Raw genomic sequence first — 25,805 nt, forward strand, 5'->3', positions numbered from 1 at the left:
ACGAAATAGATATTACCGTTTCTTCGAGCCTCTCCTCGCTCTAGGAGTACTTCGAAACTTGGCTGTCCACCCCCATCATTAAAGAAGATGAGTGGCCAAACTTACCGGCAGCTCATCTCACCGTTGAGCCTGTTAGACCTGTTAGAACAAATATTAAATCAGCTCAAAGATACCAATGAGAATAGAGCATTAAATCAGATAAATATCTACTCTATCATCACCTGACGCTAGACCAGGGCCAGTCCAACAATTGCGAAGTTGGCCGCAAGCGAATGTTGCGTCGATGAGATCATACCCGCTGACATGCTCTCCGCGGAGCGGATGGCCAGCCAAGTTCTAGAGTCCGGGATCCAAGGATTCTGGGTTCAGGAAGTGGCTAATATGGCTCAACTTGTATATAAATTCATATATCAGACAGCAGGAAAGGGAATGGAGCTTTAGACGATATATATCTAGATTACAGCGACCTGATACTTTTTAGTTTCCTCTCAACAACGAGAAACTGGCAGGTCACGAAATTCACCATTGATTCCCGAAATCCGGCAGACATCATGTCGTTAAAGAAACACCTGGGGGCATCTGACCTCGATATACTCAATGAACCCGACTGGACGCGGACGCATAGTCATCGCGTCGGGACCCGTGGCCGTGATGCCCGGTTCATGGGTATGACCCATGGAGGGGACGAATATTACGAGGAGCTCGAGGAAGTCGATGAAAAGATCCAGGAGCTTCGTGATAAGGTGAACAGGGGGGAACTGGTTACCGTTCGTGACATTATGACCAGGCAAAAGGTTTTAAAGAAACATTCATTTCATACCATCGCTAGACCAACAATTCGATTTTAGAGTCAATATGGGAGCTAATTCAGGCTAGGATTTCCATTTGGAACGGCCAGAAGTGCATCCTGATTACTGGAGATATGTTCTGCATACCACTGAAAGTTTCATCAAGCTGGAACAGCCCTGGCCTGTGAATCAGAAGAAAGCCAAGGAAAGAGAAAAAGAAGAGGCCGATAAAGCAGAACAGGAGAAACAGCAAAAAGAAAAGGATAGTAGCCAGGGAGAAGGTGAACAGGAGAAAAAGTCGAAGCCAAAGCCCACGCTGGAAGAAGAGACGCTTTTACAATTCCTGCAACATGAACAACAATATCGGTCATCCATGGGGAGAAACGATGGCAAGGGAAACTGTCCGATTCAAGACGAGATACTTCCTTCGCGAGTTGACGAGGTAGACCAATTTACTCCGGATAATTGGATTCCACGTAACGACAAATTGATTCGCCTGACAGGGAAGCATCCGATGAATGCAGAATCTGATCTGACTACTCTCTTTGAGGCTGGCCTTATCACTCCTTCACCGGTTCATTATGTCCGCAACCATGGAACCGTCCCACATCTGCTATGGGAAAATCATGAAGTCGAAGTGGTCGCTGACCAGCGCCTAGTCTACACGATGGACAATCTAAAGGATTCCTTCGAGAGTATTAACATACCCGTCTTTTTGGCCTGTGATGGAAGCCGTAGGAAGGAACTGAATATGATCAAGAAAACTCGAGCCTTTAATTTCACTGCTGCATCAGCGAGCTGCTCTTATTGGAAGGGAGTCCTCCTTCGCGACGTTCTCTTAGAGGCAGGAGTTGACAATCTTGTGAAGAAAAACCCCGACAAGAGATTATGGGTCAACTACGAGGGAGCAGACGAGCTTAGTGAAGGGAAGTATGCAACTTGTGTCCCACTTGAATATGCCATGGATCCTATCAACGATGTGATGCTTGCCTATGAAATGAACGATCATCCCTTACCACCGGACCATGGGTATCCCCTGCGATTAATACTCCCTGGTTGGGTGGGAGCACGATCTATCAAGTGGCTGGCCAAAATTTGGGTGACTGAACATGAAAATGATAGCCACTATCATATATATGACAATAGACAGCTCCCGAGTTTTATCACCGATACAGAATCGGAGATTGCGCAGACAATGTACCGCCATCCAAGTACCATCTGCAACGAGCAGATGTTGAACTCTATCATCGTGAGGCCGGCTCAGGGTGAAAAAATTGACTTGGTTGATGTTAAAAAGGGCAAGATGTATAGGATTATGGGATTTGCCTATAGTGGAAGCGGGGATGAGATTGACAGAGTAGAAATTAGTTTGAACGGCGGGGAGACTTGGCTTTACTGTTCCCGCAGAGTGAGTTTCATTCCATATTTTTCATGAGTCTCAGGAGTTGACGGTTATACACAGTACCCTGACAAGCCAATTCGGCATGGCAAGAAATTCTGGACCTGGTTGCACTGGCACATCGACCTGGACATTACCAGACTTATTCGTGCGCAGAGCGTCTTAGTTCGTGCGTTTGATTCCCACAAGAACACGCAACCTCGAAAGCCAGTGTGGAACATTGGAGGGTTCGTAAAGCAAATCCCTCTTCAGTGCTAGTAGTTATTTTTATATCGCTAACCACGTTTAGAATGATGAACAACTGCTGGTATGAAGTAAGGCCGGAGGTTTTTGATAACCAAGAGGACGAGGAAGCATACCTTCTCTTCCGTCACCCGGTTGACGCAGCCAGTGGGACGAATGGTTGGATGAAACCATCTACCGAGGAAAGAATTGAAGAAATCAAACGCAATGCATTTTCTCCTGAGAAACAGTTTACCAGACAGGAGATTGAGAAGCATCATACGGAGGATGACTGTTGGATAGTTGTCAATGGAAATGTGTATGATGCTACGCATGTTCTCAGCTGGCATCCCGGCGGTAAGGGTGCTATCATGGCGCATGCTGGGATTGTGCATTGGGATACAACAGAGGAGTTTAGCAGTATCCACGACAATTATGCCCAAGATAAGCTCAAAGGTATTTTTTCCTCCATTGGCTCAAAATATGCGTATGATTAGGGCACATTTCTAACAGCAGTGAGCAGAATGTATCATAGGAAAGGTCACGCAGAAAGCGATGGATCATATGATGAAAGAAGCCGAGCAAAAGAAGAAAGAACGATTGCAGTCAGAAGGGAAGGACTCCAAAGCCGCCCTAGCTAAACACAAGTATGTCAGTCCATTCGAACTCTGCGTTAGAACGTTAGGTATTGACAGTCGACCTCCAGGTGGACTCAAGCGAAACTCCTCGTAAAAAAGCGTCTCTCCAAGGATACTAGCCGATACACGTTCAAGCTCCCGGCCTCAGCTAAGGAGCTCGGCTTAGAAACTGGTCAGCATGTCCTGGTCGGTTTCCATTTCAGGGACAGCCTTGTTGTTCGCCCCTACCCCCAGTGCGCCCCATTTCAAATCAAGAGTATGATGAAACATTTGACCTTGTTGTAAAGACATATCTCCCAAATGAAGACCAGCCAGGTGGTACTATGAGTAACATCCTAGACTGTCTTCGTGATAATGAAGAAATCGAAGTTAAAGGTCCGTCGGGCGATATACAATACCGCGGTAACGGGTGTTTCACTGTTGACAACAAGGAGTATAAATTCGACAACGTCTCCCTTATATTGGGTGGATCTGGCGTCACTCCTGGTTACCAGGTCATCGCGCGAGTTTTACAAGACAACAACGACAAGACAAAGATCAAAGTCATCGATGCAAACAAGACGGAAGGGGATATTCTGCTGCGAGGAGATCTCGATGAGTTTTCCCTCAAACATAAAGACCGGTTCGAGATTGTGCATGTGCTGTCCAATCCTAGCGACGACTGGCAAGGGCCCAAAGGTCACGTAAATGAAGAAATCATCCGGAAACATGCATTCGAACCGGGTAAGAAGAACGTTGCTCTGCTCTGTGGCCCACCAGCGATGATCCAGAAAGCCGTGTTGCCTGCTTTGACGAACTGGGGGTATGAGGAAGACGAGAATCTGTTCGGATTCTAGAGGCTAGTTCACGTTTGGCTCTTTTTCTGCCTGAGTTGTATCATTTCTTGTTTTGGAGTACGCCTTTCGTTGCACTCTTAATATCTGCCGCCTTAGTTGAACTTCGGACTCATATTTATCAATAGTTTAAACAATACTGGCGAAGAGTTGTGATATGTAGAAGTGTAGAGAGAAGATGTCGTTGATAGGGTGTAACACGTGATCATGCTTGAAGCGGCCAAGACTTGCTTAGTTAGCTCGCTGCTTTCTGTTATCAAAGTTGAAAGCGCGACAACAGGCAGTCTGTAAGTACGCGCGAGACAGCTTTGGAATCGCCATAATACCTTGCTTGACTGGAGCAATCCGTATCGAAATCTCTATTGCGCAAGCTTTCTTCATACCCGAAGCTCCGACTGCTCGCGATGAACTCCTCTGCCCCACCCGCGGCGGCAGAGTATGGCGGAGGTAAGATACAATTCCCATCTCAGGCCCTTTTTCAGCCGGTTAAGGAGACTAATACTTGCATTCACTAGATGAGGTGTCTGCGATAATCCTGGACCCCGGATATGCCTCAACCCGGGCTGGATTTGCGGGTGAAGACACCCCCAAATCGGTCATTCCTTCATACTATGCGAGATACTCTGCGGACGCGCAAGATAAATATGTTTACGGCGACAACATTTATGTTTCCCCTCGCCCAGGCATCTCTGTTCACAACCCGATCGGTAGGGATGGAATTGTGGAGGATTGGGACATGGCCGAGAAACTATGGGAATACTCTTTTACCTCGCGGCTGACGAGACGAAAACCTGGGAATGCGATGCTGAACGGACTAAACGATCCTAACCCCGAGGATTTACCAGCCGAAATGGAAGGGGTAGAAACAGAAGAAAAGCCTCTGGCTGATAGCCCGCTGCTTATGACCGAACCAGGATGGAATCCCACCAAAGCGAGGGAGAAGACCATTGAAATTGCCATGGAGAACTGGGGAACACCAGCCTTCTATCTCTCTCGAAATGGGCCATTAGCTAGGTTTGTGATTATAGCCATACCGTACATTCTATTACGTTTGGTGGAAGTGCTGACTCGTGATTTACTCCAGTTTTGCGGCCGGCAAAGCAACAGCCTTAGTAGTCGATGTTGGCGCTAGCAATGTCTCTGTGACCCCAGTTCATGATGGCCTAATTCTTAAACGGGGTGTACAGCACTCTCAGCTTGCTGGCGACTTCATCTCTTCTCAGATTCGGGCTCTTCTCAAATCGAGTACACCACCCGTTAACGTGACGCCTCATTACTTAATTGCTTCCAAGGTTGCGGTTGATGCTGGCCAGCCGGCTCAAGCAGTGTACAAGGATTTGCCAGAAAACAAGTTACCTGACCCTTCGTACCGCCGCTTGATGGAGGATCGAACACTCTCTGAGTTCAAAGAATGTGTGGTCCAAGTCTGGTCTGCTCCTGGTTCCTTGTCCGGCCAAAGCCCCACCGGAGTTCCAAACGAAGAGCTTGCAAAGGGCATGCCAATGCGTCCATTTGAATTCCCAGATGGCTATAATCAGCTCTTCGGTCCTGAGAGGTATCGTGTTGCCGAGGGCTTATTCGACGCCAAAGCTGCTCTCCCTGACCCAGATTCGGAATTCCCCACTCCGACCGCCAGCCAGACAATACCAGAATTAATCCGAAGCGCCCTGAACCAAGTCGACGTTGATATTAGACCGACTCTACTTGGTAACGTAGTCGTGACGGGAGCAGCTAGCTTGCTGTACGGCTTTAACGACCGATTGAACCTTGAGCTCACAAACATGTATCCAAGCCCGAGAGTCCGAATATCTGCTCCAGGAAACACTGCTGAGAGGAAATTCGGCTCATGGATAGGTGGAAGCATTGTAGCGAGCTTAGGCACGTTCCATCAAATGTGGATCTCGAAGAAGGAATATGAAGAGCATGGACCAAACATCGTAGAAAAGCGATGCAAATGAGCCATTCCATCGGTCTTTCCACCGGGGAAAGTGTTACAATTTGACGAGCAGGTTGACAGTCTAATCGCTAAGAAGCCGTAGCCTTTGTGGAACTCTTCTACCCGTCTTCAATAAGACATGCAGTGACGGTTATGAAAAGCACCACCTCCATCTATGGGTAACTAGCCACGGGCCGCGCTTAGCATCCTTCAAATTGGTATATTTTGGTCAACTCTTACTGCTACGGATAAAGGAGTAAGGTCTGATGGAGCGGTTAATTACTAATAAGCCGAAGGTGTGCGGTACAAAATGGTGCCTATGGGCAATGCTGATATATTATGCAATCCCAGGGGTCTGTCTAACAATATATGTTTCCAATGAATCTTAAAACCAAAATCTATTCTCTCTGTTCCGCCGTAGTCCCATAGACTTGCCCCTGGTCGTCATCAGCATCTGCGGATCCCTCCAGCTCTTTGACAAGTAAGTCGGCATCGCGTTTCCCCCTCTCCGCATCGACGAGCATCATCAGAGGTAGCGGTATCATGATAAGTACCGCAAGGAAGAAAAATGCGGGGCGAATCTCTCCATATCGGTCGGTGATGGCACCTACGATAGCAGGGCCGAAGAAACTTGATCCTTTATCTGTGATCGCGTAGAGGGCATAGAAAGAAGCTTCAAACCCATGCGGTATAAGCTCACCAAAGAAGCTGCGGCAATAAGACGACAGGCCGCCAATAACGAGTCCGTAGATTGCACCAAGTGGATACATCTCCCATGGTTGCTGAAGTCCCAGGACTCCCAGCCGTTGAATAGGCGGTAAATAGCCTAGAAGGCCATAGAGCGGGATGATCTCAAAGATACATATGCAGGCTATGATTGTCTGGGAAGGGCGGAGTCCGAGTAGACGGGAGACATAACTCCAATAGAAAGCACCACATACACCCGAAATCATGGTAATGACGTTGATCATACCCAAGGCAGCCAGCTCCATCTTCAGTTGAGTTTTCGCAAACAAGACCGCTGTACCGCTGACGGTTGCTATGCCGTCGGATAGAAGAAACCAAGCAGCCAAAAACAGAACAACGTCCTTTAATCGACGTGCCCGCATGGCAGTGCGGCCGAGGGACTTCCATGCAAATACAACGTAGTCGACCCATGGCCAGTTGCTGTTCTTATTCGTTACATGTTCAGGGAGCGGTGGCCCGGGCCTAGGGCGTAGCCACATGCCCGCCGGAATGGTAAAGACGAACCACCACATCCCAATGATGAATAGAACAAGTCGAAGGGAGAACGTTGTAGAATGCGTAGCAAGAACTATCAGAATGCAGCATATCTGCACCAAGACAGCAGCAGTATATCCGATACCAATTCCATTGGAGGATATCTTGGACGATAACTCCAACGCCGCCGAAACCAACGGAGCTCCAGTGGTGCTTTCTGGGGTGATTTCATGCGATTGGCGAACCTGGGAGGGTTCCAGATCTCCATTGGTCTCTGGATGTGTATCGGAGTATAAGGGTGTGTTTTGCTCTTCCTTGTAAGCTCGGATGGTAGGGTGGTTGCGAACAAGGAGAGGTAAGAAGGAATTTAGCAATACAAATGATCCGCCAAACCCAGTGTTCGCAACTATGGCCAGAAACGCGGCCAACATATATAGATGCGATGAGAGAGGAAGGAATAGCATCATTGCAATTGAGCCAACCACTGCAAATATAAGAAGGAAGGTCTTTCGGTAGGCGCCGTGGTCTGCCGCGGCTGAGATTGATATTATGATGAGCGATTGGATCAGAACACTAGTCGAAAACGTATACATGGCAAAGCTAGCGGTGTTCACCTCAAATCCAAACATGTAGACAATACATTGATTGTTCGAGGGTGCTGCCTTGAACGGGGAGACAGCCCTGGCGCCCGCTGTGGCATTCGAGTGCTGCCATGTTGAGGTGCAGGGCGTTTTTTTATCAGAGAGCAACACTCCCTGATCTCGGGACATCTGTTCGAGGGCTAGAGGGAGAAAGGAGCCTGTTCGATCCGTAATTAGATAACCGGTCCCTCATCTATGACCTAGCTCAGTGTCAAAAACGAACCCATAGCACACACAACAAAGACCTCCGCAGCCCAGCCATAGCAATACCAGCCAGCGAGCTCTTTTCTGCTAGTAGGCCTGGTGTCTTCCTGCGGGTGGCCATCGGTTTGTGGGAGGAGAGGAGCGTTCCCGTCGCCATCTTCGAGCTGGCCTCGTACGGGAGCAGTAGAGCTCGACATGTCTGTAGGATGCAAGGGGGTCAACCTGTTCGGATAGGGAGACAGGAGACAAGAAGGTGCAGCTATATCATCACCAGCTCTGAAGCTGCATGTCCGTCGTGTCTAGGAGATCGACTCCAGCGTGTATCTGAAGCTGCAGAATGGCCATCGTGAAGCTATACAGAAAGTCGAGATGTTCGCGGTTCTCGTTTTTGGCTCAGCTGTTCCAACCGCGCATGAGGTCATGCACGTGAGCGGCTCGCCCAGACTCGATGTGGAGTTCGAACATTTTGAACTTTTGAACATTTTGAAGATTTGAACATTTTTGCGAGAGGAAATTTCATCGCGAGACAGCGCAACCTTCGACGGAGAGACGACTGGCTGTTGGAGATAGACGTACGAGGTAGAGGCTGCTCTTTATTTTCTTTCATGTTATAGGCCGGAAAAGCTATATCTCGGTCTTTAAGGAAGCTCGTGGGATAGTATGTATGCGCCAAAAATTGATTAAAGGAGCACGCAATTGACCTCGCATTAGCAATTTATATACCTGGATTCGTTCATATCCAGCGTCTATATCTTACGCCAGTCGCGATGCCGGTTGAAAATCCCCCAAGCACCACCATGGCTGCCTCTCACTCGACGCTTCCCATATCTCAACCCGAAGCATTTCTAAAGCCTTCCTCTCTTCTATATTCAGACTCAGTGGCCGCGGCAAAGGGATACCTTGATTCTCTCACACAAGACCTGAGACAAGAGCAACAGCGTGGACAAAAACGAAAACAGCGAACTCCCGCTCCACAGCTCCACCAACTCCATGTGAACGGCTTCAGTCACAATCAGATTTGGGAACAAGCAAAGCGTATTCTGGATTCAGCATTGACTATATCCTCGCGTGATATTGACCGATTCCATGCGCAAAGCACCGTTTCCTCCAGACCTTCAAAACGAAAAGCATCCGAAGACGATTCTGCGGAAAGTGCGGATAGTTTGAGTGATGACGCTGAGGCGGAAATCGGCGAGGACGATGAAGATGGCGAAGAGGAAATGTTGGATCTCGACGCTTCAGAAGATGAGGATGCCGAGGGAGTTGACGTTGGTGAAGGTGGTAGTGAAATACTACCCGAGGAGGACGAAGACGAGATGATGGAGGGCGATGTATCCTCGCGGCCCACTAAAAAGTCGAAAACGGACCCCCATGGGCTTAACGATGGCTTCTTCTCGATAGACGAATTCAATAAGCAATCAGCCTTCTTCGAGAATCAGGATGCTAGACGCCCGCACACCAATGAAGTTTCCAGTGATGAAGAGGACATCGACTGGGACGCAGACCCCCTTGCCCTTGGAGATATGCCCGACGGAGAGGACGAAGATGAGGACGAAGATGAAGAAAACGAGGATGCGAGTGGGGACGAAGAAGACCCTGATATGGGAATGGATGACGGCGATTCCAATCCTGATGACGATGATATGGAATTAGACGGTGACGACGGCCGCCAGGCTAGATATGAGGACTTTTTCGACCCTCCAACAAACGCAAAGAAACCAAAACCAAAACCTGCCCAGACCCAGCAAGACCTGGATGCAGACATTGATCGAGCCATGGCGAATGTGCGAAGAGATTTGTTTGACGACGATGAAATGAGCGAGGAAAACGATGGCGCTGACGGTAAAAGTTCGAAAAACATGTCTACCCATGAAAAACGACGGGCACAAATTGCGGATGAAATCCGTCGCCTTGAAGCTGGTAATGTTGCAAAGAAAGACTGGACATTAATGGGAGAAGCCCAGAGCAACGCAAGACCGTTTAACTCGTTGATCGAAGAAGATCTGGAGTTTGAACGTGTTGGGAAGCCAGTGCCTATAATCACAACCGAGGTCAGCAATGATATAGAATCGCTCATCAAACGCAGAATCGTCACTAAGGAGTTCGACGACATCATCCGCCGCCGACCGCTCGCCATCGGCGAACATGGCAACGCCCCCAAGCGGAAGTTTGAACTAGACGAGACGAAACCACAGCACAGTCTAGCAGAAATGTATGAAGCAGACCATTTACGTTCGACCGATCCTGCGTTCCTTGATAAGGGCGCCGAGAAGCTACGAAAAGAGCATAACGAGGTTATTCAGTTATGGGAGCAAATCAGTTCTCAGCTGGACACTCTTTCGAACTGGCACTTCAAGCCCAGGAAGGCCCAGATTGATCTCAATGTGGTGTCCAACGTTGATACGATATTCATGGAAGACGCTCAACCAACTACTCGCGCTGACTCTGGCGCTGCATCTGGAGGCATGGCTCCTCACGAGATATACAACCCTGGAGAAACCAGGACACCGGGCGAGATCAAACTGAAGAGCGGCGCATCGCTGGCCAAGGACGAGCTAGGCAAGGAGGCTAAACTCCGACACCGCAGACGCCGTGATGCGCAAAAGAAAAGGAAGAGGGAGTCGCAGGCAGCGGCCAGCAAGCCTGACACTGCATCAGCTAAGAAGCAGCAGGTTGTGTCCAGCTTGAAGAAGGGAGGAGTCAAGGTCATTGGGAAGGGCGGTAACTTGACCGATGTACAAGGGAACGAAGTCCGTGAGACCGGCTCCAAAGGCCGTGAGAACCTAAAACTGTGATTTAGAATAAATACTTGCATCTCTTCAGGCGTTGGAAGAGAATAGACTACGTAAAAATATCCGTCCAACTATTGGTTTTATCTTTCAAGACTTTTCCATTCGTTGTCTAATGATATACAAGAAGATCCGTTCTTGTTTACAATATTCACGATCAATACCGTCAGTCACTTCCGTAAAGTCGAACTTTTTCCTAGCCTGCTTGAGAAACCTGATATCCGCCTTGCGACGTTTCTTATAACAAAAATAACACACTGTATCTTTGTCCAGCAGGGTCTCGAGAGTTGATATCAGCAGAGGGAACGCGGGCTCGAAGTAGACGCAGTCGGCAGCGAGTATGACTTTCGCCTTGGGGAGAGCACGAACAGCCTCTGCGTCTCCCCAGTCTAACAAAGCTGCGTGTACCGAGCCAGTTAAGCCGTTCAGTTCAATATTCTGTTGCATCAGCGCGAACATCGCCATTTGATCGGTGATATAAATTGGTGAATCGGTGACACATCCTCTTGCGACGGCGAGCCCGACGAGGCCACTTCCACTCCCTAATTCGATTCTAGTAACAGGGTATATGAGTTAGTGGGAGTTAGAGGAGACATCAACATCTCGAGGCTCAAACAAGTCAAGTCAAGCAAGCAATCAGCAAAGCAAAGCAGGAGGTAAAATCGCATAGGTAGCATTTTGTACATTGTCTTGCCCAGGAGGTCTGAGGCATGCTTCTCAATCATGTATTTTGAAAGAACCACTCCGGCAGGCCATATCTGGCCGCCGCAGCCTTCCTTCAGGTCTTCTCTCAGTTGTAATGGCGGGTTGAGTATGCCGTCAAGTGAGACGGTACTTGTGCCTGGACATTGAATCTCTCTGGGCGGTACGAGCGAGTCGCTGATAAGAAGCTGGTCAGGCTGCTGTTCACTAAAGTCACCCATGTAGCTAGAATCGCTGCTTCAGTGTCTGAGTATTGGGGTTAGTCCAGTAATTGTAGCGGTGCAGACTGCTTTCGAGTTTTTTGATGGCTACTTTTTTTTATATATGAAAAAATTCGCCTTGCAGTGGGAAAACTTAAATGGGCCATCCCATGCCACCATGGGCGCTTATAGATGTGTTTTTTGAGAGTACAAGATGATTAGAAGAGCATAATTACGAAAGATATTACGGCATAGAGAGTGAAAGGTCTGGAAGTGGGATATGTTCATACATGGCTACTTCTATACATGTTAATAGCCGAGTTTGTAGACGCCTCCGTATGTCACAGCTGTTAATTCCCGATAAGCCAATGCATGACAATCAAAGCTGAAAGGACGTTACTGAGAACATAGACGAGTACTCTACAGCAAGAAAAGGAAAAAAACAAGGAATGCCCGTTCTATTGACCTAGCTGCAAGCTCCTAGATAAATGTGCGGCACGGGTATCTAGAACGAGGTTAGCCAGACATGTATCAACTGACAAGCAGATAAACTTGAAGGGGATCCTTACTTTGATGGATAAGCCTGCTCTGACGGGATGATATATACTGTGCCTGCGTTCAAGTTGCCGGGCATAGGTGGGAGGCCATCCGGACCAAGGACATCGACTCCAGAGCTGGCCTTCTCCTCAAAATGCGCCGCCAGTCCACGCTCCTCGGCCGTCTGCTTCGTCTGCACGAGCTGCTGCGTGCCCGCCTCGCCGGCAAGGAGACTCTCCTTGGGCTCTGCCTTGCTGCCGTAGGTCAAGAGCCCGACAACATCGGCCTGCTTCACCACGCTGGCCTGCGGGTAGCCTCTTCTCACATCTCGCTTCCAGTAGGGGTTGTCGGCGATGTCTGCAGCAGGGAGAGTGACGGGGTCATCGTATGTTTGGGGAGCGAGGGCTCCGGGCGTAGGGTTGCGGAACTGAGCGTTCAAGGGAACACCATTGGAGCGAGTGGGATCCACGGCGAGGGCCCGTCGGATTCTCTCCCATATGCCGTAGGACTGCACGGTGTATTTCTGCATCGAGACCGCGGTGTTAGCATGTATAGCGAGAAGTGCAGTGCCATTGTGATATACCGACCTGGCTGACTGGGACGACGTGAGAGGCGGCCGGAGCCGTCTGCAGGATCTTGGACGCTCTCATCTCCTGTTCTCAATTAGACCAATTAGACACATACAGCAACGACAGGTACTCAGTATATCGAACTCACGGTAAAGACGAGGGCAGAAGATGCGATGTGGTGGTTGATGTGAAGCCGAAGAAGCGAAAGATGAAGAGACGCCAAGCCTCACCACCAACAACACAGCAAAAGAGGCCGAAAGAGAAGCAGAGAAAGAGAAGCTGGAGGTCAATAGCAGAGAGAGACGGTCAGCAGTTAATCGCCAACCAGCGACGGACAAGCTACGGCCTCTACGGCCTCTACGGTCTCTACGAGTCTACGCCGGCGGTCTCGAAGCGAAGAAGCGCCAGTTAACGATAGTCGGCTAGGCGCCTGTTCCTGGCTTCATAGATATAAATACTCGACCCTGTATGGAGCTCGACTCGCGCCTGGACGCGGTAGTAAAAGAAACGAGCTAGCGACCTTGTCCTGTTCCATCCTCCTGCTTTTCCCTCTCTAGTCGCGCGCGCAGGACTTTTGCGCTCTTCGCTACACATTTCCCATTTTTCAGTCTTCCCAGCCCCCAGACCACCACAGCCAGCGCGAACAGCAAGACACTCCAATCTAACAATGGCTCCTGAATTGAGAAAACGCAAGGCGCCAGCACCGCCCGCCGTGGCAGAGCCCAAGGCGAAGAGAGGTGCAAAGGCTGGTAAAGCAGAGCCTAAGAAGGAGCCCAAGAAGGCCGCGCCTAAGAAGGTGAAGGCGCCAAAGGAGGAGGAGGAGAAGGAAGAAAAGGAAGAAAAGGAGGAGAAGAAGGAAGAGAAGGAAGAGGCTGCTCCTGAAGCTGAAGCTGAGACTGAAGACAAAGCTGAAGATAAAGCTGCCAGTCGCGTCCCCGAGAAGGGCGATGTGCTCGACCTCAGCCTGTTCGAAGACGAGATCGAGCGCGAGGATGGAACCAAGACCTCGTTCAAGGCCCTGCTCGAGGAGAGCAAAGGTGGTGTCGCCGTGTTTACCTATCCCAAGGCTTCGACGCCTGGCTGTAAGTCGATTCCCGTGTATAGAATATGGGCTGCTGCTTGATATCTAACAAGACCACAGGCACCAAACAGGCATGCGCATTTCGCGACGACTACACCAACCTGACCTCGACTGGATTCTCGATCTTCGGCCTGTCTGGCGACTCTCCCAAGGCCAACACGACCTTCAAGACCAAGCAGAAGCTCCCGTACCCCCTGCTGTGCGATCCATCGTTTAAGCTAATCGGCGCGTTCGGACTCAAGAAGACGCCCAAGGGCACCGTCCGCGGCGTCTTTGCCGTCAACAAGGAAGGAAAAGTGCTTCTGCGCACGCCGGGGGGCCCCGAGAAGACGCTGAACCTGGTTCAGGACCTGATCAAGGGGGAATAGATCCGGTCCATGGGTGATATTGACTGAACGTGAACTGCGAGGGACTGTTTTAACTATTGTCTGATGCGATCTGGGGGATTTGTCGGTATTAGGCTTCTTCTTCGTCTTCTCTTATTTTACTCCGTACTTCGTTATCTTCTCCCTCTCTCTCTTCCTCTTCCTCTTCTTCCTCCTCCTCCGCCTCTTCCACGGATATATATATATTTTTATATAACGGAGAAGGATCCTTAGTCATCACCCGCGGGGCGGAGCTTCGAAAGTGACGCCGACGATGATGAAAAGGACGAAGATGAAAGACGAGGACGAAGGTAAACGCGCACTCGCTCTGGTAGAAAAATCCTGGTGCCTGCAGTCCCGTATCACTTGTGGCTGAGAGAAGTATTTAAGGCCGCCGTCTATCTGTCTGGCTCAGCTCTTCTCGCTGCCAGCCTCTTCCTCATAGTTGTTACCCCTCCTGCTCTCCTTGTGCCCACCAGGAACAGCAGATATCAAACACCGCCGGCGAGATGAACGTCATCAAGCTCCAAAGGTAGTAGCTGCTCGATATACACTGGATCACCGACTCGGTACTGACGGTCGATAGGAAATACCCGCAGTTCCAGCAGAACGAGATATTCACCCTCCAGGATGCCTTCCGGAGGCTGGATGTAGACGACAAGGGCTATCTCGACGAAGCTGAGACTATCAAGGCGACGCAGGCCTCCGAGAGACAGCCATACGACGTCGTTCGACAGACATTGAAGGAGGTGGAACTCGACAGTTCTCGCCGCGTGGAGTTTGAGGATTATGTTGATGTCAGTCCCGCATTCGTTGTTGCATTCGTTTACCGTCCTTAGCTGGGGATGTCTACTTCATGTATATGCTGACCATATACAGCTGATAGCCAAACTCCGTGGTGGTGACCGTTCCGCCAGCGCCGGTCCGCCTGTCAAGCCCTCCCCGCATGCTCCCAGTAGCCATGGACATGCCTCCAAGGGAAGCATCAGCGGGAAGATCCACGTCCAGGGCTCCTCTGCGAATGTCACCCATACCATCAACGAAGATGAAAGAACCGAATTCACACGACACATCAACGCTGTCCTTGCCGGGGATCCGGATATCGGGAACATGCTTCCTTTCCCAACCGACACCTTTGAGATGTTCGATAAATGCAAGGACGGTTTGGTGCTGGCAAAACTTATCAACGACAGCGTTCCAGACACCATCGATGAGCGTGTGTTGAACAGGCCCGGCACAAGGATAAAGCAGCTCAATGCCTTCCACATGACCGAGAACAATAATATTGTTATCAACTCTGCAAAGGGCATTGGATGTTCAGTCGTCAATATCGGAAGTGGAGATATCATCGAGGTCCGAGAACATCTTATCCTGGGCCTTATCTGGCAAGTTATTCGTCGTGGTCTGCTGGGGAAGATCGATATAAAGCTCCACCCTGAGCTATACAGACTGCTTGACGAGGATGAAACCCTAGACCAGTTCCTCCGTCTGCCCCCAGAGCAGATCTTGTTGCGGTGGTTCAACTACCATCTCAAGAACGCCAAATGGCACCGAACGTAAGTATACTCAATCTAATTTGAGAAGAGAAATAACTAATACATGGATAGAGTCTCGAATTTCTCTACGGATGTAAAGGATGGAGAGAACTATACGGTCCTGCTGAATCAATTGGCTCCGGACATCTGCTCGCGAAGGCCGCTTGAGACTCGCGATCTATTGCAGCGTGCTGAGCAGGTCTTGGATAACGCCGATCTTCTAGAATGCCGCAAGTTCTTGACACCGACGTCACTTGTTGCCGGAAACCCCAAGCTCAACCTTGCCTTTGTTGCAAATCTATTCAACACTCACCCTGGTCTAGACCCTATTACGGAGGAAGACAAGCTCGAGGTGGAAGACTTTGACGCAGAGGGAGAGCGCGAAGCTCGAGTCTTTACTCTCTGGCTGAATTCCCTGGACGTCCAGCCAGCCGTGCACTCACTCTTCAACGACCTACGAGACGGCACCATCATTCTCCAAGCATACGACAAGGTGATCCCGAACAGTGTCAACTGGCGACATGTCAACAAACCCCCGGCGTCGGGCAGCGAACTCATGAGGTTTAAAGCTGTGGAGAACACCAACTACGTGATCGAGCTCGGGAAACAGAACCGTTTCTCCCTCGTAGGTATCCAGGGGGCAGACATCACCGACGGACAACGCACCTTGACTCTAGGTCTAGTCTGGCAGCTGATGAGAAAGGACATTACAAACACGCTTTCATCCCTCGCCCAGCGGATGGGTAAACGTGAAATCACCGATACCGAGATGATTCGGTGGGCCAACGACATGTCCCAGAAGGGCGGGAAGAGCTCGTCCATCCGCAGCTTCAAGGACCAGTCCATCGCCACCGGTATCTACCTGCTTGACATCCTGAACGGCATGAAGAGCAGCTACGTCGACTACGACCTGGTGACTGCCGGAAGGACAGAGGAGGAGTGCTATGCCAACGCCAAACTGGCCATCAGCATTGCCAGAAAGATGGGTGCTACCATATGGCTGGTGCCGGAGGATATCTGTCAAGTCCGCTCCCGCCTGGTCACCACATTCATCGGTATGTCTTTTCCTTTTCCCTTTATACAATTAACAGTTCGCCCGTGGCTAACCATGTTCTAGGATCGCTAATGGCAACCTTCGAGAAGATGTAAGGAAGAACTATGATGTAAACTATAGTCGTGGCCAGGTGGAGATCAACGATCTCAGCCATATCAGGCTTAAAACAACTACTCTACTACATGAATTAAATCTTTATTTTCAGCCAATTGTCTCCTGTAACATCATCCTCCACGCAACGGGTGATAGTAAACTCGGGGACTGTCGGAGTCTTGCGTTCAATAATTGCGTCGCCTCCTGGTAGTGAACTCCGTAATGGCCACTCCGCGGGACTCTCCAGCTGTCTCCAGCCTGTCTCCAGCTCTCTTGACTGCCTGGTTGGCCCGTCGTGAGTATAAACCCGCTATCCAGTGACTTTGCCGCCGGTACGAGAACTCGGGAACATCTCAAGCTTTTTAACGCCCGGCGAAGTTGCCTTTTGGTGGGGTGCGAGTCGGAGTTTCACCGATGTTCGCCGGGCATCCCGCAGCGAATATACCAACTGCTTCGTCTTTTATATACCCCAGACAGAGCTCTTGAAGCTGTCTATCCCTGACCCCGATCGTCGATACTGGCTGCTGAAGCTCTGTACGGACTGCTCACCGAACCGTTTGTATCTTTCACTGGTGCTGGAGCTGCAGCTATGTCTCAAGTCCAAGGAAATGGAATCCGCATCGCCATTGACGTATGTATTAGCACTTCCTGTCTGACTCTTGCTACAAGCATGCTAATACAGCTGTATAGCGCGGCGGCACGTTCACGGACTGCGTGGGCAATCCAGGGACGGGCAAGATGGAAGACGACGTGGTGATCAAGCTACTATCCGAAGATCCATCAAACTACAAGGATGCACCCCTCGAAGGTATCCGGAGGCTGCTGTCGAAGTTCCAGGGCAAGGAGATCCCTCGAGGCGTACCGCTGGACACATCAGAGATCGAAAGTATACGGATGGGTACAACGGTTGCTACCAATGCCCTCCTGGAGCGAAAAGGTGAACGCATGGCCCTCGTAGTCACCCGGGGATTCCGGGATTGTCTTCGAATCGGCAACCAGTCACGTCCTAAGATCTTTGATCTTGCCATCCGTCGACCGGACGATCTGTTCGAACAAGTTGTCGAAATCGACGAGAGAGTTACCCTTGAAGACTACGCCGAGGACCCAACGAGGCACGCGACCTCAACGGTAGCCCGCAGCGAAGAGGCAAAGGACTCGGAGATAGTTCGCGGCCTGTCTTCTGAGGCAGTGCGAATCCTCCAGCGGCCATCCGAAGAGAAGATCAAGCAACAATTGCAGGCGTTGTATGATGATGGGTTTAGGAGCATTGCCGTCTGCTTGATGCACGGATATACATTCCCAGACCATGAAGCGCTGGTTGGGAAAATCGCCAATGATATCGGGTTCACCCACGTCAGCTTAAGTCACCAGCTTATGCCCATGATCAAACTTGTTCCCAGGGCCACTTCAGCATGTGCTGATGCCTACCTCACACCCACCATCAAACGGTACCTTACCGGTTTCCAGTCTGGGTTCAAGGGTGTCCTTGGTGCAGAGGGCGTCAAGGACCCGTCGCAGCCAAAAAGTGCTCGGTGCGAATTTATGCAGTCTGACGGCGGTCTAGTTGACGTCAATGGCTTCACTGGCCTTCGAGCTATCCTATCGGGCCCGGCTGGTGGTGTTGTAGGATATGCGTTGACCAGCTACGACCCAAAGACCAAAATACCTGTTATCGGCTTCGATATGGGTGGAACAAGTACGGACGTGAGTCGGTACGATGGCCGATATGAGCATGTGTTCGAGACCACAACAGCCGGCGTTACCATCCAGTCGCCACAGCTTGATATCAACACCGTCGCCGCTGGAGGTGGTTCTCGTCTGTTCTACCGCAACGGTCTCTTCGTCGTCGGACCAGAATCAGCTGGTGCCCATCCAGGACCTGCTTGTTACAGAAAGGGTGGACCCCTAACTGTTACCGATGCCAATCTCTTCCTCGGCAGGCTGTTGCCAGAATTCTTCCCTAAGATCTTCGGAAAGAATGAGGATGAGGGACTTGACGAGAAGGCCAGCGCTGCTCTCTTTGAAGAGTTGGCAGCAAAGGTAAACGCAGAAATGGCAGAGAGTGGCAAGCAAGGAAAGATGACTGCAGACGAAGTCGCATATGGATTCATCAAAGTGGCTAACGAGGCCATGACCCGACCTATTCGCTCTCTGACTGAAGCCAAGGGCCACGATACCTCAAAACATCGTCTGGCTACCTTTGGTGGTGCTGGTGGACAGCACGCCATTGCAATCGCAGAGAATCTCGGAATCAAACAGATCCTAGTCCACCGCTACTCCTCAGTTTTGTCGGCATACGGAATGGCCCTCGCCGATGTTGTCGATGAGAGCCAGGTCCCAGAGTCTATGGCCTGGTCCGAGAGCTCAGAGGTGAAAGCTAGCATCGAGAAGAGGATGCAAGAGCTGAGAAAGGGCGCTGTTGCGAGACTTCAAGATCAAGGCTTCAAGGAGGATTCAGTCGTATTCGAAGAATACCTGAACATGAGATACCGCGGAACTGAGTCTGCTCTCATGATCATCAAACCACAAGGCGATTCGGCGTATGGAAACTCCTTTGTCCAACAGCACGAGAAAGAGTTCGGTTTTACCCTCCCTGACCGTGACATCATCATTGATGACATTCGCTTGAGAGCTATTGGGAAGAGCTTCGACAACTTCCCCAAGACCGTTGATGAGCAACTCCGCGACGCAAAGCCAACACCTGTGTCTAAAAGCAAGGCACATGCGACACAGCTGGTGTACTTTGAAGGTGGCCGCGTTGAAACTCCCATCTACAAAATTGGATCCTTGGAGCCTAACGATCGCATCGATGGTCCGGCAATTCTTGGAGATGGGACACAGACTATTCTGGTCACCCCGACTTCTTCTGCTCTGATTATCGATACCCATGTGGTTATCGATGTTGATGTTCATAAGAAAGAAAGCTCGAAGCAGTCGGCTTCTGAAGTTGATCCAATCCTGTTGAGTATCTTTGGCCATCGGTTCATGGCAATTGCTGAACAGATGGGACGAGCCCTCCAGAAAACCAGCGTTAGCACCAACGTCAAGGAGAGATTGGATTACTCCTGTGCCCTATTCGATAGCGATGGTGGTCTTGTAGCGAATGCTCCCCATTTACCCGTCCATCTGGGTAGTATGTCCACCTGTGTTCGCACTCAAGCCGGCATCTGGAAGGGAAAACTGAAACCAGGCGATGTCATCGTAACCAATCACCCCGAGTTTGGAGGCACCCATTTGCCTGATATCACCGTTATTACTCCTGCATTCAGCGGTGACGAGATCGTTTTTTATGTTGCGTCAAGAGCTCATCATGGTACGTATAAGTCTCTACCCGTAAATTATTCCTGGATAGACACTAACTAGTATGTAGCGGATATTGGAGGAATCTTGCCCGGATCCATGCCTCCACACTCTAAAGAACTCTACCAGGAGGGAGCTGCGATCAAATCGGAGAAACTAGTGTCTGAAGGGAAGTTCAACGAGGAGCGTCTTGTTGAGTTGCTCTATGTTGAGCCAGCTAAATATCCTGGCTGTAGTGGAACAAGATGCCTTGCAGACAACCTGAACGACCTGAAAGCACAGATTGCTGCAAATCAAAAGGGTATCAGCCTCATCTCTACCCTCATAGAGGAATATGGTGGCGACACTGTCCAGCTGTATATGAGGAGTATCCAGAAGAACGCAGAGCTTAGCGTGCGCAATTTATTAAAGCAAGTGAGTGAGAGATTCAAGGGAGCGGATTTGACTGCTATTGAACACATGGATGACGGCAGCCCTATTCAATTGAAAATATCCATTGACGCCGAAAAAGGAGAGGCAATCTTTGATTTCGAAGGCACTGGTCCTGAAGTCTATGCCAACACCAATGCTCCTGAAGCTGTCACATATTCAGCAATTATTTACTGCCTGCGATGTCTCATCTCTGAAGATATCCCACTCAACCAGGGCTGTCTGAAGCCCATCGATGTGCGAATTCCCAAGGGCTCATTCCTCTCACCTTCGAACAAAGCGGCGGTGGTGGGTGGAAATGTCATGACGAGTCAACGTGTTACGGATGTCATCCTAAAGTGCTTCCAGGCATGTGCTGCCTCTCAAGGTGATACTAATAACCTGACCTTCGGATTCGGTGGTAATTTGTCTGGAGAAGAGGAAACGAAGGGTTTCGGATACTACGAGACCATCGCTGGTGGTAGCGGAGCAGGTCCTGACTGGGAGGGAACTTCCGGAGTTCATACACACATGACGAACACACGTATTACGGATGCTGAAGTGTTCGAGAGAAGATACCCAGTTCTACTTCGAGAATTCAGCCTGCGCGCTGGATCTGGAGGTGCCGGTCAGAACCGCGGAGGTGACGGTGTGATTAGGGATATTGAGTTCCGAATTCCTGTCCAGGTGTCAATTCTTTCCGAGCGCAGAGTCTACCATCCTTATGGTATGGGCGGAGGAGAGGACGCCGCGTGTGGACAGAACCTCTGGGTCCGAAATATGCCCCAGCCTGAAGGATCCAAGGAAGAACGTGTTGTTAAACAGGTGAATCTAGGAGGTAAAAACACCGCAAAGATGGAGCCAGGTGACTGCATTATCATCAAGACTCCAGGAGGTGGTGGTTATGGAAAGCCCGGAAACGAAAGCGTAGTTCGAAAGGAAACTGACCCGCAGCTTGCTTGGAAAGGAGGCTCTTTAGCTTCACGAGTTGGCACTCAAGAAACCAGTATGTGAACTGGAGATATATAGCCATGTTAAGCGGCTAAGTGGCCAATCGAGCCACATATTCTTGATTGTGTCGATATCAGATTAATCCACATTAGACCATAGACTTAGTTGGAAACTAATGCCTAAAAGTGCGCAATAGAACACCGTTCCAAATTAGATACCTCCATAAACCTCCCAACGTAGAACGCCAACCAAGTTGTAAATCACCGAATCATATACATCCCGGCCCAGGCAAGCTGTGTAAAGCCCTACCAGTCCCAGCCCAGCTAAGGAAACCATTCAAGGCACAACATATTTATTCGTCTTCTTCCTCGTCGCTTGTAGCCTCGAAGTTCTTGATAGGAGATTCCTTCTTGGATTTGGAGCTTGATCTGGATTTTTCAGGAACGGTTGGCTCCACATCAGACATATCCTCGTCCTCAGCGGGAGCGGGAGCGGCAATGCCTGAGAAGTCTGGTCGAATAACCGTGCCGCCCTTTTGTTCGACGACTGTCGTTATTTCAGGTAGCAATGTGACGAGGCTGTTGAATTGCTCTAATGTCATAGAGATGCCCTATATAGCGAGAAAACGTGGGTGTTAGCTTATGCCTCTCATATATTATGCGTATTTGGGCTCTTACCTTCTTTCCCGGTAGGTCTTGCCCATCTTTCTCATAATACTCCCGCACATTTACTAGCACGCGTCCTCTAAATGTTGAGATAGTGACACGTCGTTGACGCGAGATTTCCCAGTATGGATCTCCATTGGAATCGGTTTTGGGTGTTCTGTCTAAAGCCGAGGATACCTGGGCGCTTGAGTCTGATTTCCCCGCGTCAGCAGAGGGTTTGGCAGTTCTGGCTCTTTTGATATCTCTGGAACGGTCTTCAGAGAGCGTAGGCTCGATGTCGTCACCAGGCGATGAGGGCCGCTTCCCACGCTTGAGGCCCATTGGAAAAGCGCGTTTAAGATATTATATTTAGGAGGAGAACGCGACGTTATCAATTCCAGCGCCTTCTATCAAACGAAATGTGTCAAGATCCCAAAATTGACGGGAGCAGCTTGCGGCGCTCCTGGTGATATGTATATACATCAAAAAAGAAAGACGTCAAAGAAAGAGATTATGTAAACATTGCCAAGCCATGAACACCGCGATAAAATGCGACTTACATAATCTAACCAGGAGCCCATATTTCATCAAGCCATAAACAAAAGAAGCACAAAAATGGGGGCACAATTAGTCTTTATCAAACTAGAACGTATTCACTACCTCGTTTAATGAATTTGTCAAGCATCAGGCCGATGTCGTTCAGCGCGAACCGGCAAGCATAGAATCCGAAGAATTCAGAGGCATGACGAGTGCTGAGTTCGAGGCCAACGAGAGTCTGGGATGTATGCCTTAGGCCTGGGTCCTCAACTTGGCGGGCAATTTGGTCTGTGGAAGAGCAGGTTAGTTGGATATTCTTGAAGCTGGAAGGGTAATGTTGAATATACATACCTATAACTTGTGCAGCATCGAACAGCCTGGCTAAGGCGCTCATGTAGTTTGCGTTTGGCCCATTGCAATTGATTTCAACGACATCCCGTCTTGGAGCCGCGGAACTTGCCAGATCAGTCATAGGCAATGTGCATATGGTCGGGTTGTCCTTGCTGTTATCTCTTGACAAGCTACTTGAACTTGTACTGGTGACACCAGAACTCTTCGACCGAAGCTTTCGCCATGAGGAAAGGTAAGATTTACTTCCGCTGCTGGAAAGTTTGGAAGATGAATCGACTGCTGGAGAGGTCTCGTCTGCCGATAGCTTGAACAGTGCCATGCCGCCTTGCACACCAACTTCACTACCTAGTTTCCTAGACCATACGGCTTGTACCTGATCCAGGATATTTTCAAAGGTTTGCATTTCTTCCAGTACAGCATCAGCGTCGTTGGTGTCGACTGTGGCAAGTTTCAGCAATGCTGCCGTGAGTAGATCGCAGTTTGAGATCTTCTCCTCCAGGGCCTTGATTCGGACATTTTTCACTTTCCATATATCTCTGGGTATAAATAATTTTGTGGTTAGATATCCACCGCGCGGGTGGGCGATTGTTTCATAGAGACACCTCATTAACCAGAATGGACGAAGGAGGAATGATTGTGGACAAGGTTCTAGAGGAATGGGGGCGTCGGGAGCGTTTGGATTAGGTGACCCTGGGGTGAGGGGGGAATGTATATTGTTATCGAATAAATGTTTAGAAGGCCCGGACACACCGAGCGTAGGTACGGCGGGTAGAGAATAGGTTTTCCCAATATCAGGGATGAACGCAGTGGCGTATGGACTGCTGGGTCCTAAGGAGGGCTTCCCAAGGGCTGGTGCCGAGTGTTCTCGCTGGGAGATACTGGGTGCGGAATGTAGTCTGCTCAAAACGGGGGGAGGAGATGTCAAAAATGTGTCAAAGTCAACAGATTCGTGAGATTGGAGGGTGGGAAACGCCGAAATTGCAGGAGAGTCGAGAGTGGGTGATTCTGGCGAGCCAATTGCGGTATGGGGACGCGGCTGTAGCGTCTCGAGATTGAAATCGCTCGATGTTTTGGCATGGCTTGTTTTCGACGGCAAGGGGGTTATGGGGTGGGCTAGAAGCATTGACGGTGGTACATGACGAGATCCATCCGCTCCAGAGGATGCTTGGGAGGCTCCAGTCTCTATTACAAGCTCCTTTGGATGTCCAGACAGTCGTCGTGACCGAACTGTTGCTGCCGATACAGCGTTGTCCTCGGCATCTGGAGGATTCGCGGGTAGCTGTGGTGGTGGTGATGGCGCTTGCGATGGAACCTGCGATGGTACCTGCGATGGCACTTGTGTCGGCGCTGACGGTAACTGTTGTTGCGGTGGTGGCGGCGGCGGCGGAGGAGGAGGTGGTGGAGGAGGTGGAGGTGCACTCATGGGTGGAGGAAACTTTTGAAAAGAGTGAGAATATGGGTGAGAGTTGATGGATGAACCTCCAGGTGGGATTGTAAAGTCGTCTTCTTCGGTGAGGGTAGAAAGTAGAGTCCCTGTATTTGTTCGACTCGATGCCACCGAGCTACCCCAGGTTCTACTGGAGTAGCCACTGGAGCCCGACTGGCGTGGGAGGGCAGATTTCGACTGTAGATCGAACTCGAAATCATCCATCATCTCTTCCAGAATGCGCTCTTCCTCTTCGGCTTCATGGTCTTCGTACTCGTCCTGATCCAGCGCGCCAAGGTCATCCTCACGGAGGCCGTCCGGTCTCCTTCTCTCTCTTTCTCTGGCCGATGCAGCCTCTGCTTCGAGCTCGGCCTCTCGCACCTTTTGTTTTGCTATTTCGATATTCCTGCGTACGTGAGACATTATATCGTCTTCTGGTTCATCCTGATGAACAATTTCCAGTCCGTCATCATAGGCAGCCTCGACGGCTTCATCCAGAGCAGCGTCGAATTCGGCCTCAGTGCCCCTGCTGTAATGGGGATCTCGTTTCTGGCGTAGGTAGAGGGAGGACGTTGTTGAGCGTACGGAGGAGTTTGACGAAGCACCAGATTCGTCGATGGTGTCTAACCATGAGGTGGACTCTGTCCCCTTCTCCTGGAGGGTTTGCAGATCGCCATTTGCAAGGTTTGATGGCGGACTATCGTTTCTATCGAAGCTGCCCGATGCATGAAGCCTGTTGTCTTCATTGGATGGATGTAGGGACTGCTGTCGCGGCGGGATGAAACGTTCGTCGGTCGACTCCGTGGCGGCATTTTTAGCGAGCATTCGACTTGCAGCAGCGGTGCCAATGACGTAGATATCCTGATCGTCTGCATTACCGTCTGTTATATGGGTTGAGAGGAGGCTCTGGGATAGCGATTCACCGCTCGGCGGTCTCTCCGGCAGGGCCTTTCCGCCTGCCTGCAGCGCAAGGCCTAGGCGTCGGAGTTCGTTGATTCGCGTAGTATATGTATTCCTCTACAGACAGCAGTTATCAGACCAGGTCTTACTCCTCTCCGAGTCCACCGGAGATAAGGGGGTAGTAGCTATTTTGTTTCACTCACGATATCATCTAGCTTGTGCCTCTCCTCGTCTGCACCCGCACGCTGCATGACCTGCGCGAGAAGGCCGCAAGCGTCGGTGTATGCGTCAATGGCGCCCTCGTAGTTGGTGGCATTGTCCAGCAGGACCGCAGTATTCGCCTTCTGCAGTGCTCTGGACAACATTGTCTTCTGCGTGGACCCCCTACCTTCGCGGGCGGCGGGTGGTGGTGGTGGTTCTCGAGTCCCATCCATCGATCCTCAGGGCTTTTGCAACGTCGCTGACCAGCAAGCCATTCATC

At 50.3% G+C, this 25,805-nt stretch overlaps 8 protein-coding genes across 8 annotated transcripts; 4 read left to right on the forward strand and 4 right to left on the reverse strand.

The window, feature by feature from the left end:
• Window positions 1-551: 551 nt before the first annotated feature.
• On the forward strand, window positions 552-3,883 carry GIQ15_00647 (nitrate reductase; the record flags this gene model as incomplete). Its single annotated transcript, XM_033548064.1, has 7 exons — window positions 552-767; window positions 877-2,196; window positions 2,251-2,414; window positions 2,477-2,865; window positions 2,933-3,056; window positions 3,116-3,233; window positions 3,335-3,883. The coding sequence occupies 7 exons, from the start codon at window positions 552-554 to the stop codon at window positions 3,881-3,883; spliced, it is 2,880 nt and encodes a 959-aa protein (XP_033409015.1).
• A 401-nt stretch (window positions 3,884-4,284) lies between these two features.
• On the forward strand, window positions 4,285-5,838 carry GIQ15_00648 (actin; the record flags this gene model as incomplete). The annotated part of the gene is made up of 3 exons (XM_033548065.1): window positions 4,285-4,327; window positions 4,396-4,894; window positions 4,965-5,838. 3 exons carry the CDS (start codon window positions 4,285-4,287, stop codon window positions 5,836-5,838), a joined length of 1,416 nt encoding a protein of 471 aa, XP_033409016.1.
• A 376-nt stretch (window positions 5,839-6,214) lies between these two features.
• GIQ15_00649 (Atg22A-1p) lies at window positions 6,215-8,079 on the reverse strand (the record flags this gene model as incomplete). The annotated part of the gene is made up of 2 exons (XM_033548066.1): window positions 6,215-7,836; window positions 7,902-8,079. 2 exons carry the CDS (start codon window positions 8,077-8,079, stop codon window positions 6,215-6,217), a joined length of 1,800 nt encoding a protein of 599 aa, XP_033409017.1.
• A 570-nt stretch (window positions 8,080-8,649) lies between these two features.
• Window positions 8,650-10,677, forward strand: GIQ15_00650 (U3 small nucleolar RNA-associated protein MPP10; the record flags this gene model as incomplete). Its single annotated transcript, XM_033548067.1, has 1 exon — window positions 8,650-10,677. One exon carries the CDS (start codon window positions 8,650-8,652, stop codon window positions 10,675-10,677), a length of 2,028 nt encoding a protein of 675 aa, XP_033409018.1.
• Window positions 10,678-12,053: 1,376 nt separating this feature from the next.
• Window positions 12,054-12,760, reverse strand: GIQ15_00651 (NADH-ubiquinone oxidoreductase kDa subunit; the record flags this gene model as incomplete). The annotated part of the gene is made up of 3 exons (XM_033548068.1): window positions 12,054-12,078; window positions 12,143-12,633; window positions 12,698-12,760. The coding sequence occupies 3 exons, from the start codon at window positions 12,758-12,760 to the stop codon at window positions 12,054-12,056; spliced, it is 579 nt and encodes a 192-aa protein (XP_033409019.1).
• A 586-nt stretch (window positions 12,761-13,346) lies between these two features.
• GIQ15_00652 (peroxiredoxin DOT5) lies at window positions 13,347-14,128 on the forward strand (the record flags this gene model as incomplete). The annotated part of the gene is made up of 2 exons (XM_033548069.1): window positions 13,347-13,761; window positions 13,821-14,128. 2 exons carry the CDS (start codon window positions 13,347-13,349, stop codon window positions 14,126-14,128), a joined length of 723 nt encoding a protein of 240 aa, XP_033409020.1.
• A 7,690-nt stretch (window positions 14,129-21,818) lies between these two features.
• On the reverse strand, window positions 21,819-22,452 carry GIQ15_00653 (uncharacterized protein; the record flags this gene model as incomplete). The annotated part of the gene is made up of 2 exons (XM_033548070.1): window positions 21,819-22,076; window positions 22,144-22,452. The coding sequence occupies 2 exons, from the start codon at window positions 22,450-22,452 to the stop codon at window positions 21,819-21,821; spliced, it is 567 nt and encodes a 188-aa protein (XP_033409021.1).
• A 295-nt stretch (window positions 22,453-22,747) lies between these two features.
• Window positions 22,748-25,758, reverse strand: GIQ15_00654 (epstein-Barr nuclear antigen 2; the record flags this gene model as incomplete). Its single annotated transcript, XM_033548071.1, has 4 exons — window positions 22,748-22,935; window positions 22,999-24,258; window positions 24,478-25,441; window positions 25,528-25,758. The coding sequence occupies 4 exons, from the start codon at window positions 25,756-25,758 to the stop codon at window positions 22,748-22,750; spliced, it is 2,643 nt and encodes an 880-aa protein (XP_033409022.1).
• Between the last annotated feature and the right edge of the window lie 47 nt (window positions 25,759-25,805).

Source organism: Arthroderma uncinatum (genome assembly GCF_011692745.1).
Source record: "Arthroderma uncinatum strain CBS 119779 chromosome Unknown scaffold1, whole genome shotgun sequence".
NCBI lineage: Eukaryota > Fungi > Ascomycota > Eurotiomycetes > Onygenales > Arthrodermataceae > Arthroderma > Arthroderma uncinatum.